This window comes from Lupinus angustifolius, chromosome LG01 (assembly GCF_001865875.1).
Source record: "Lupinus angustifolius cultivar Tanjil chromosome LG01, LupAngTanjil_v1.0, whole genome shotgun sequence".
NCBI classification, from domain to species: Eukaryota; Viridiplantae; Streptophyta; class Magnoliopsida; order Fabales; family Fabaceae; genus Lupinus; species Lupinus angustifolius.
Window position 1 is genome coordinate 23,315,417 of NC_032009.1, and position 12,851 is coordinate 23,328,267.

At 28.8% G+C, this 12,851-nt stretch overlaps 1 protein-coding gene and 1 non-coding gene across 2 annotated transcripts; both read right to left on the bottom strand.

The window, feature by feature from the left end:
• On the bottom strand, nt 213-286 carry TRNAT-AGU. The gene has a single exon. It is a non-coding gene; the product is annotated as a tRNA-Thr (tRNA).
• LOC109356897 (stress-induced protein SAM22-like) lies at nt 9,181-10,217 on the bottom strand. The gene is made up of 2 exons (XM_019600520.1): nt 9,939-10,217; nt 9,181-9,685 (listed from the first exon to the last, which is right to left on the bottom strand). Exons 1-2 carry the CDS (start codon nt 10,117-10,119, stop codon nt 9,390-9,392), a joined length of 477 nt encoding a protein of 158 aa, XP_019456065.1. The 5' UTR covers nt 10,120-10,217; the 3' UTR covers nt 9,181-9,389.

Below are 12,851 nucleotides of genomic sequence, written 5' to 3' on the forward strand. Positions count from 1 at the left end.
AAAACATAAAAATGGGTATCATATTACTCATTTTTGTTTGAGGAGGCAGGAAGAAATACACACAACATGATCTCACAAATACTATTGTTTTATACATGACGGGCTTTAATGGATTTGTACCCTATAAATAAAGTAAGAATTAACTCAAGATTATTTTATGAACAGTATTTTTAATAGAATTTCTACACTCCACAAAAATTATATGAAAAACATGCTCTCGTTGAGAGTCGAACTCAAGACCTCCCGCTTACTAAACGGGTGCTCTAACCAACTGAGCTACGAGAGCTATATATTAATTTCTCATATAGATATTCTAATTAATGATAACTTATTATTGAAATTGTAGCTTTGTTTATTGTTATTGAATTAGGAGCAGGAGCTATGACCATAAAGTATAAGTGTATTTACATTGATTAATTAGAAGTAGTAGTATGTATGAGTAATATGTATCCATGATACAACTCATTCATCACACCTATCTTCATGGCCATCTCATCCTTATTGTTTATGTTATTGTGCATGTAGATGTACAACGCACTCATTTCTCCATTTTCCATTTCTTTCCTATTAGACTAAAACATTATATAGTTTAAGATCCTAATAGACTAATAGTTCCTAATAATTCAAAACCAGTGACATGTGCAACTCTATATATTATACTAGTAGAGGACCCATGCATTTGCACGGGTGAAGTGTTTTATTGTTGCTATGAATTTAAAGAATTGAATTTTAAGGTTTTGTAATAAAAGGGAAAGAAGTGTTTTATATGTTAAATATCATGGAGTGTAACGTTGGAGGTTGTTCGTTTGTATTGAAGCTCATAAATTTGAAATAGAAGAGTCGTTAGATTTAGGGAAACAATAATGTAGTATATGAATATTGAAGTAGAAGTAGAATAGATATTACAGTTTTTGGAACACTTCCTTATAAACAACATTTGTCGTTGACATTAGAACTTTACCATTATTATCATGTATTAATATCTTCAATCCTTTTTTACTTTGTACTCTTGAAATTGCCACATATAATTGATCGTGACTGAAGACTGGTCTAGGCAGGTATAATCCAACATTTTTCAATGATTGACCTTGTGATTTGTTTATTGTCATGGCATATGTAACAATCATAGGAAATTGTCTCCTTATCATCTTGAAAGGTCATGGAGATTGTGATGGAGACATTGACATTCGAGGAATATATATGACATTTCCAATGTTTTTTCCAGACATAATTTTTTATTCGACCACATGATTTTCCAATTTAGTAATAATCAATCTTGTACCATTACATAATCCTTCAGCTTTGTCTAAATTTCTCAGCAACATTATTGGCGTGTCAATTTTTAACTGATTTTATGATTTGGGAGACTAGAAGTTGTAAGTGAGTTTAGAAACTCAGAAGTTAATATGTTGAATACTTCACTTCAATGTCAATAGAATTTGAGCTGAGATATTCCTTTTCTTCACCTACAATGTTATATAAGTACATATATCAGTATGAATTACGAAGATAGTTGCATGAAGATAATATGTGATTGAATAAATTAAATTATTTGTACCTGAAATAAGGGTTAGAACAAATTCGTTAATTTGATCCACAATTTCAATTGTTGATGCCATTATTGCCCTTGATTGCAAAACTCTGCACTTATGTAGTGATATTGTAGATTTGTATAAGTGGTTTGAACTATGACATCAATTGGGTTATCAAAATTTAGAATCAAAAGTTCTTCTAGAATATCTATTTAAGCACAACCATCATTAGGCTTAGATAATTTCACATCCCCATCTTTAATATCCAATATGAGAATTCTGTGATTTCCATTGCAGAATTATTTTTATGTTTGTTACATTTGTTAATCTACTATCTTTTGATATTTTGTTTATATTATATTTCCTATTATTATTATTTTGATATTGCAATAGTATAATCAAGCATTAAACCTTAAATAAAATATATCCATAATGAGCGTTGTCCAAAATTAAAAAATCAGAAATAATTCAAACAAAATAAAAATCAAATATGCTTTATAATGAATACAACTTTGTATATCTTATGATTGTTTTTAATAAAATAGATTTAGAAGAATCATTTACATGACCACAATAAAATCAAATCAAAGACATATTGGTTTTCATTAACTTTAATAAGAATAACATTATTATTATATTAAATTTAGATTGTAGGTCATTATATTTTATATGATTGGATTTATATACAAATTCTTGATTTCAAAATTGATCTTATGTGCAATTGTATTAATTTGTAGTTGGAAATATACGTTTCTATGAATACTCAATTTTGTCCGGCTTCTTGTCAAATAGATAAAAATAAAAAAAATTAGAAACAACTAAAATTCATAAACATAAATTTTTATTTGATATCATGGAACCAACTTTATTTTCAAATCACAATCAACCATTAATTAGTTGCTGGAAGTTTCATTCAAATTTAATTCACCAGTTTCATTTTAAAAATCAATTGGTGGACGGTTTGGGAAACTAAATAAAATTGAGGTGTTATTAAAAAACCAAATGCAACCTATGTGTATAAATAGCATCTCACGTTTTCAACTTCACACATTCTCCATTAAAATCATTAATTGTTATTTGCCTTCCCAAAAGAAACTGATTTCTAAACTTTAACATGCACATTAAGTTGTGATCATGAAATCAATGTTCCTCATTAAAAGCATTTGAAGGAGTTACATTTATTAGCGAAAAAAATGTCTTTAACTCCATATTACACTTGGTTATTACTCCCAATTATAAGAAAACGTTATCTCTCACTAAAAAAAATTCTGCAATAGAAACGTAAAAAGGAGAGAAAATAAAGTGAAGGGATGTTGATCCAAATAGAAAAAGATATGTAGTTCTCATGACCTAAACAAGAAGGAGAGGTTTCCTCCCTCAATGCATATATGCTCTTACTTCACCGTGCTAAGTGGTATCAATAGAGAAAACCATCAGAACCATTGATAATGCTAAGACTGGAAAGTTAGCATGTCCAACACCTCTTCCATGTTCCCAGGGGCACATGTTATGAGACAACTCCCTAATTGACTGGGTTGAGTTACAGTGGACATCCGCTACATACATATTCTTGAGATGATTATCAACCTCTTAGACAAATTTTGGATGTTGTCCATAAAAGCTCTCACGGGTAATAATTTTAATAGCTTATTCTTACATAGATATAGAGGTGGTAGTGATTGTGTTGGTTGGTATGTTAATGATGAGAAGCTTTTTGGCCCGATATAAAGGGTTTTATGTTTATTGTGTTTTGTGCCACTATAATGATATTATTATGACTCACGTTTTTGCTCATGCTATATGTTTCTGGTGTTCTCTCCTTTTAATTGTCTATGAGTGCATACAATGCTTAGGAAGCATCCATGAAGCTTGGGTGCTTGCACATATGTGCTGGCAGAATTACCTTCTCATACGGAAATGAGTTTCTCCATTGACATTGAAAACCTTTCCATAGTTGGAGGACTATACATTCACATGTCCTTGATGGTTCTAAATGCATGCATGGAATAAAGATGATTTGGTTTTGTTTAGCAATAGTTGGTATGTACTCTGCTAGAGAATGGAAATAGTTGTCCGTGAAGTATATATGTCCATCAAGGGTTATATGGGTATGTTAAAGAATGGATCTAGGAATGTGAAAGGTATTTCAGAACATGTAAGCTTTGATTATATCACCATGAAGCTTCCATTAATCTACTTATTGGATTATAAGTTGAATGAGTGTAATGAAGCCACCAGGTAACATTCGTTCTCTTTCTTTATTTTTTTACCAAATGTTTCTCATCTTAATTTGATAAATTATTATTAATAAAAGCAAAGATAATATAAAAATAGTCAAATTTTGAGTAAGTGTTTTAAATGAATTTTATGGAATTTTTATAGTAAATTCATGGTTCGAGTCGTCTCTAACTTCTCTGAAAATGAGAATAAGGTCTACGATCAACACCATCTCTAAGCTATTAATTCCATATAAAATAATAATTCAAAAACTATCTTATTACTTAGTAAAAATGGAATTTTTATAGTAAGGTCATAGTTCAAGTTGTCTCTAACTTCCCTGAAAATAGGAAGAAGGTCTACGACCAATACCATCTCTAAACTATTAGTTCCATGGAATTAAAATAGTCTTATACTAAATCTTTTAAAACCCACAAATATATCAATACCAAGTCGACGTTTTCAAATCAATAACGACTAAATCAAATCAAACCAAACTAACCAACCAATTTTTGAACTAGAACTACGTAGTCTTGATTTCACTATTGCACTCAGGGATACGTAGGAGGAAGATAAACTATTGCTAGACACAAATATAAAAATAAAATATTTTGTTTTAACAATTAGATTTTTAATGAATTTGTTTAAGGGTATAAAAGTCAATGTTTCGGGCGGACGGGGTGCTAATACCTTCCCTAATCCGTAATCGACTCTCGAGCTCAGATCTTTGTTTAAAGACCACTTTTATCCTAATTGGGCTTACTAGAGAGTTTTCTACGTTTTAACCGCAAAAAACGTAATGGCGACTCCAAATCAATTGGGGGATGTATAAATTGAGTTTGCCTCTTCCGAAGTTATAGGACCGGTCTTCCAACCGAAAATCGGGTCGCGACAGTTTCAAATCCTTGAGCGTTAATTTTAATACTATTGCTTTATATTATTTTAATCCTTGAGTAATGATAGTAATTAAATATTCTATAAATTCACATTCGTTATATTCTCATCTGTTATACTAATATATATTCAAAAGCTATTATGGTTTTTAATATTCTTAATCTAGTATCTTTAATATTCTATTTATGTTATACTTGTTGTTATTACTGTTTTAATATTGTAATAGTAACATTGCAATATTAGAAGCAAGCACTAAACCCCAAATAAAATATATCTATAATAAAAGTTGCCTAAAAGTAAAGAATAAAAAATAATCCAAAAAAGAATATAAATCAAATATGTGTTATAATGTATAGAAATTTGTATATGTTATAGTTGCTCTTAGTAAAATAGAGGTAGAAGAATCAATTATTACATAATATAAAAAAATCAAATCAATGGCATATTTTTTCAAGCAATAATTGTAATAAAAATAAGACTATTATTATATTAATTTCAGGTTGTGGCTAATTTTGTTTTATAATATTCAATTTATATACAAATTCTTGATTCTATAATTGATCTTATGTGTACCTGTATTAATTCGTAGTTTCAAATATACTAATAATGTTTCAAATCTTTGAATATTAATTTTAATACTATCATGTATATGATTGATTGTATAATTCATCTTATGTGTACGTGCATTAATTTGTAGTTTCAAATATACGAATAATGTTTCAAATATTTGAGTATTAATTTTAACACTATTGTTATATCTTATTTTGTTATAATGAATGATTTGATGAGCTATTCAGATGGGATAATGTTTATAATATTTGAAAAATATATTAGATTAGTATTTGAAGGGATTTTCCCCCCGGGTGATTATCCACACAATAGTAGAAAGACTCACATAATATATTTGTTATTTTTATATATTCCTAATAAAAGAACTTATATTTTCCCGTAAATATATCTACCATTTTTATCTTTTAATTAAATAGTATAATGATAGTAACATATAACTTAAAAATAATTCACACAAAATATAAATCAAAATATATGTTATAGTGAGTATAATTTAATACTTCCTAATTTGATTAACAATATGAAGAAATTGTATATACCACAAATGAAGAGTAGAAATTATATTTACAACATTGAAAGAGAATAAAAATAAAAGCATATATGATTTGGTTTGAGATTTGAAGATGGGAAATTTGGTGAAGTCAAATTGAAAAAGTGAGAAATTATATAGAGAAGTGAGAAATGATATAGAATAAGATTTGAAGATGAGAAATTTGGTGAAGTCAAATTGAAAAAGTGAGAAATGAGAAATGAAATTTATAGATTTGTTGAATAAAATATGTGAAATTTATAGATTTGTTGAATAAAATATGTGAAATTTATACGATGAAGAAATTATATCTACGACAAATGAAAAAAATATTGAAAGAGAATAAAAATGAAATCATACCTGGTTTGGTTTGAGATTTGAAGATGGTAAATTTGGTGAAGTAAAATTGAAAAAGTGAAAAATGGTATAGAGAAGTGAGAAATAGTATAGAATATATCTACCAAAAAAGACATAAATTAAAAGAATACAAAATTGTACCTATGAGTGACAACAATATGTTGAAGATGAAATATATTGTTGAAAAAAATATGTGAAATTTACACCATGAAGAAATTGTAAATACCACAAATGACGAGTAGAAATTATATTTACACAATTGAAATAGAATAAAAATAAAATCATACCTGATTTGGTTTGAGATTTGAAGATGGGAAATTTTGTGAAGTCAAATTGAAAAAGTGAGAAATGATATAGAGAAGTGAGAAATTGTATAGAATAAGATTTGAAGATGGGAAATTTGGTGAAGTCAAATTGAAAAAGTGAGAAATGATATAGAGAAGTGGGAAATGAAATTTATAGATTTGTTGAATAAAATATGTGAAATTTATATGATGCAGAAATTATATCTACGACAAATGAAGAAAATATTGAAAGAGAATAAAAATGAAATCATACCTGATTTGGTTTGAAATTTGAAGATGGTAAATTTGGTGAAGTCAAATTGAAAAAGTGAGAAATGGTATAGAGAAGTGAGAAATGGTATAGAATATATTTACCAACAAAGACAGAAATTAAAAGAATACAAAATTATACCTATGAGCGGCAGCAAGGTGTTGAAGATGAAAATGTTGTTGAAAAGAAAATGTGAAATTTACACCATGAAGAAATTGTATATACCACAAATGAAGAGTAGAAATTATATTTACACAATTGAAAGAGAATAAAAATAAAATCATACCTGATTTGGTATGAGATTTGAAGATGGGATATTTGGTGAAATCAAATTGAAAAAGTGAGAAATGATATAGAGAAGTGAGAAATGAAATTTATAGATTTGTTGAATAAAATATATGAAATTTATATGATGAAGAAATTATATCTACCACAAATGAAGAAAATATTGAAAGATAATAAAAATGAAATCATACCTGATTTGGTTTGAGATTTGAAGATGGTAAATTTGGTGAAGTCAAATTGAAAAAGTGAGAAATGGTATAAAGAAGTGAGAAATGGTATAGAATATATCTACCAACAAAGACATAAATTAAAAGAATACAAAATCAGACCTATGAGTGGCAACAAGGTGTTGAAGATGAAAGATGTTGTTGAAAAGAAAATGTGAAATTTACAACATGAAGAAATTGTATATACCACAAATGAAGAGTATAAATTATATTTACACAATTGAAAGAGAATAAAAATAAAATCATACCTGATTTGGTTTGAGATTTGAAGATGGGAAATTTGGTGAAGTCAAATAGAAAAAGCGAGAAATGATATAGAGATGTGAGAAATGGTATAGAATAAGATTTGAAGATGGGAAATTTGGTTAAGTCAAATTGAAGAAGTGAGAAATGATATAGTGGCAACAAGGTGTTAAAGATAAAAGATGTTGTTTAAAAGAATATGTGAAATTTACACCATGAAGAAATTGTATATACCACAAATAAAGAGTAGAAATTATATTTACACAAATGAAAAATGTCATTTTAGTAATTCTAGCAACCCTTCATATTGACAAAAATGTCCTTTACTTTGTACACTTGTCACAAATGTAGAGTGTCTAGTTTTGTAATTTCAACATCCCTTTCTTTTCTTATAGATATAGTAGATAGATTACCATTTCATTAGACTCTCCCATACGTAGGAAGTTTCATTTACAACCAACTCTCATAAAAGTGGGTTGTGATTGACTATTTTCTTCATTGTTCTTAGCATTGTCAACTTTTGTGACCGGTGATGCAAAAAATTCCTAATGACATGAGGGAAAGGGTATTTTGTTGGACAATAAACATTGGAAGAAAACATAAGCATAAATTGAACAGCATGGAACATAAATGTTCTTTAAATGTTCTTCACCCTTGATGATCGAAACCGAAACATAAGCCTCAATGGCCTTGAATAGAGCATCATCATTTGCCTTGCCAGCCTTTGTATGTTCTTTATTGGGCTTAGCATCTTCTTTGGTTTAAATTTTGATCGTGATCTTCAAAATGGATCCTCCATTGGTCCATCCATGGTATAAGGAAACAATTTATCTTCTCCAACCATTAAAATTATGACATTTGTTCTATTTAATCATTTTTTACAAAATTATTTCTAAAATTAAACAAAACAGTAAATATGTTATACTTTTACTGACCGAAGGAGATAAATTATCTCCTGTTCAACATATAGACTTTATTCTCTTAATTGATTTAGTGATTTATTGTTTCTATCAAATAAACATACAGTGGTTAAAATTTGACAGAACTAAGTGTTGTTCTCTAAGTGGTTCTAATGTTGTTTTTCAATAAAAATATAACATCCATAATAAACTATCAATGAAAATACAAACCAACAAAATGTTGGTTAGTGATATAAGGCCTCACAAGATTTTTGGGAGGCGATACTTGTTTGGAGGGACATTCACGTACGCCGAAAAATATTAATTCCTTACCCAAAATGTGAGAAAATATTTTTGGTAGTATAAAAAAAATGAAAATACAGATATGTAATAACTCAAATAATTATAATAGACAAAGTTTTCTCATGTATAAACACAAATTAATTAACAAAAGGAGGAAGAATGATACAAGGATATATGAAAAAAGGGTGTTAAAATAAGTTTCCCCCCCTCTTATTTCCACCATGCTAAAATTTATTGCAGAACATTATTCTTACTACTTTTGAATATAAGATATAATTGTTTCAAATTCTTTTTCGCCTATAAAATGTTTTTTGAAAACATCTTAAGTCCGTATATGGCAACATGACTATGTGATTATAGCTCTCTACTCTTGTATAAATTAATATATACAACAAATTAGTTGTTTCGTATTTTCAAATAAAATTAATTCTTTTCATATTGTAGTTATTTTCACGTTTTTGTTCTTAGAAAAAAAACTCAAATTCATACGAATTTATATCTACTTCTTTAACTTAAACATGATTTTAGATATATGTAATAAAATATATAAATCCTTCAACACAAATACATTTCTACTCAGATGGTGTTTGTAATTTCTTTTGTATTAATTTATTCATAAAGTAAGATACAAACTCATAAAATCTCACACTTTTGCTGAAAAAGAAACGAGAAGAGCACTTATTAATTATTACATATGAAGCAAATTTAAAAGCACAGACCAGATAATATGAAAGAAAACTTTATATAAGGATGCTCTTCTTTAACGATAGAGTTGAGTTTAGTTGTACTCAGGATGGGCAGAAAGGTAATTCTCAATGGCCTTGAAAAAAGCATCTCCTCTTACCTTAGCAGCCTTGCCCTCTTCTTCATTGGGTTGAGCATCTCCTTTGGTTTCAATCTTAATAGTCACCTTTCCAATTGATCCTCCATTGGCTCCTTCAACCAATTTGGTCTCAAAAGATATCTTCTCTATTGTGTCTGGCAATCCAACTCCACCAACTATGCTGTAGTTGTATCCCAAGTTTGCCTCATCAATTGCTTCTATTTTGTGTAACACATACTTTGTTTCCCCACCTATCAAATATGATTATCACTTAAATCTTTTCATATAAAATGTTTGTTTCTTGTGCTATTTTCTAATTAATATACAATTCAATAAAACTTAAACCATGTTCCATAAATGTTAATTTTTTGGTAATAAAATTCAGGATGCATAAAAATGGCATCACAAACAATAAAAGAAAACTAAACTTTTTTCATGTATAATGATATGCCATATTGCACATATATTTATGTATGAAGAAGATATATAAAATGATATACTAACCCTCAATCAAAGTGAGTTTCTTGATGGTTCCAGGTCCACCATTACCCTCAACAGTTTCAACACTTTGGATGGCTTCAACAGCCTTTGGGATGATGGTGTCAGCATCTGTTACCAAAGCCTTGTAAAGCCTAGCAGGTGCCACAGTAGAGGTGGATTCATCCTCAAATGTAAAAATACCCATGCTTGGAAATTAGTTAACAAAAGGAGGAAGAATTAATGAAAGGATATATGAGAAGAAGATGTTAGGATGGTTGTTGTGTGATTTATGAGCAAAGGAGTACCCTGTATTTATAGGGACTAGTGTCACCTTTGCTTGTATGCCCCAATAATGGAAAGGTGCTGGAACAGGTTGTTGGGCCTCCTCTCCTTTTCATTTTTCTACAAGGAGGATTAAAATAAGAGACATGGTAGTTCACAAAGTTGGTGAGATGCACATTTAAAAGTATAAGGTACATAGGAATGTTTAATCTATATTTTTCTGCAATACTAAATAAATTCATTAGATGTCTTGAAATTATAAGTAGGTTTACAACTTTTACTTAGTAAGTAGAAGTAGTAATAGAATTTTAAATTATTCATGTAAAAATATTCAGGACAATAATTAAACTATATATAATTTACTTTATAAATTAATTTATATATGTGTGTTGGGTGAAGTATTGTATATGTTTTAAAATAAGAATAAGAAACACATGAGATTGTTTTTACTTTATTATCCCATTTTAACATAATATGTATCATTTTCTTATATGAAGAAGAATATATATATTGATTAAGTAATATAATATATCATTAATTACTTATCACTCATTTCTTTAATTTTACTTCAATTATTTTTTTCTTATCGGGGAAGAAAAGAAGCTTTGTTGTCTTCAATATAGTATTCCTCTTTATAAGTGGATTTTTCTATTACATTAGAAAATATTAATATATATTATATCACACACTAAAAAGAATTTGTTATGCTTTTGTCAAATATTGAGATTTTGAAGCATTCAAAGTCAAATAAGTTAAACACCTTCATGATTCAACATTGGGGTACAATTTGTGAAGGTTCAAAGTAGCTTTACAGATATGAATGCTCGCAAGATGACTCAGAAAGTAATGCATGTGAAGCTTAATGTGGCGGCATAAAATTGGACAAAATTTTGCAGACGCCCTTCTAGAACATAGAGTAGAGGTACCAAATAATTTTGTTATTTCATTTTCATACGGTTTAGATGTTTAGGTTATATATTATTTTAGAGCAAGATATATTTTTTAAGTTATAAATTTATGTTAAAAGTATTGGTCGGTTCTATTTTTTAAGAAAAAATATATGTACTGACAACATATGAGTTTTATACATTGTTATTGTATTGTTTACTATTCATATTTGTATTTGTTTGTTAACTCTTAAATAAACATAATGGAAATGAATAATTAATGATGTGAATAAATTTTTGTACAACAGTACCTATATATTAAACTTTTTTTTTATCATTTTGATATTTACTATAAAGTAGTATTAACATTTAAATCATATGTGTAATGGGTCATTACAAGTTTGTTACTGATCAATGATTTAAATAATATGGAAGCACTAGATTTTGTTGGGTACAGAGGTTACTGGTTCGAATATTTGAAAGGGGTGGTTGGTATCGGATGTCCCGTAAAATGGAGATGATCAGAAGTCTTGATTTGAATGTTGCCTAGGCCTGTCGAGAGAGGTATCTGAAAATGTTCTCCGACAATCACAGTAAAGAGTCTTAGAGAGAGAATGTTAGTAAACAAAAGAGAAGTTAGAACAATATCAATATATGAGAGAAAGAGAACTAATTGTACTCTCTATGTAGATCCTCTATTTATAGAGTTTGAGGTTGCTGACATAGCATCTGACCATTAGTTAGTACATGGTGGATACAATGGAGATTTGTCGGCTTATCCTTGTTCACCCTGCAGGTCTGTATTTGTCGAACTGTCGAGGGCATGTGAAATGTGCAGGCGGCGTGACAAGTGGAATATCATCCCATATTAATGAGAATCAACGACACATTAATGAAGGGGTAAAAAATGCATTAATAATAGACCATAGGCATTAATGATGTGTCAGAACTATTTATGGTACTAGCAGTGGGTCTGGCCCGCCTTAGGCGGGCAAACATAATATGGCTTGATAAGGCCACATGCACTACGCCAGAATTAGTATTTAACAACGCTCATTCAACATCGCTTATATGTTCAACGCTGTTAAATGTAAGGCGGAAGAGAATTAACATCGTTTATTGAAGCAAACGCGGTTAAATGTGTTATCTTTAACAGCGCTGATTGAAGCAAGCGTTGTTAAATGTCATATTTCATATATTTAATATCATTTTTTTTCTTCTAATAAGCGTTGTTGTTAAAAGTATCATATTTAACTATGCTTATTAAAGAAAGTGATGTTAAATATGTTATCTTTGACATCGCTTATTGAAGGAAGCGCTGTTAAATATGTTCATATATTTAACATCACTTCTTCAATAAACGCCGCTGTTAATGGCTTGTTTTAGTGAGCAGAAATCTTTTTCAAATTCAAAAACAAAACCTCACACAATAATACATATCACTCAGTTTATTATTTCTCTTACTTTTCTTCTTCTCCATGAGTTACATTTTTTTTCTCTTTTGTTTTTAGTTTTTCTCTTCAAACAAGTTATCGATTTTTGGTTTTTCTCTTCAAACATAAGGTAAATCGTTATCTTATTTTAGTTCATTTATTTCTATCTTCACTAATAGTGTGATTTTTATTTGTTGTGAAGTTATGCAGCTATGCTAAAGTTATCGCTTTTTGGTTTTTTTTTTCAAACATAAGGTAAATCGTTATCTTATTTTAGTTCATTTATTTCTATCTTCACTAATAGTGTGATTTTTATTTGTTGTGAAGTTATGCAG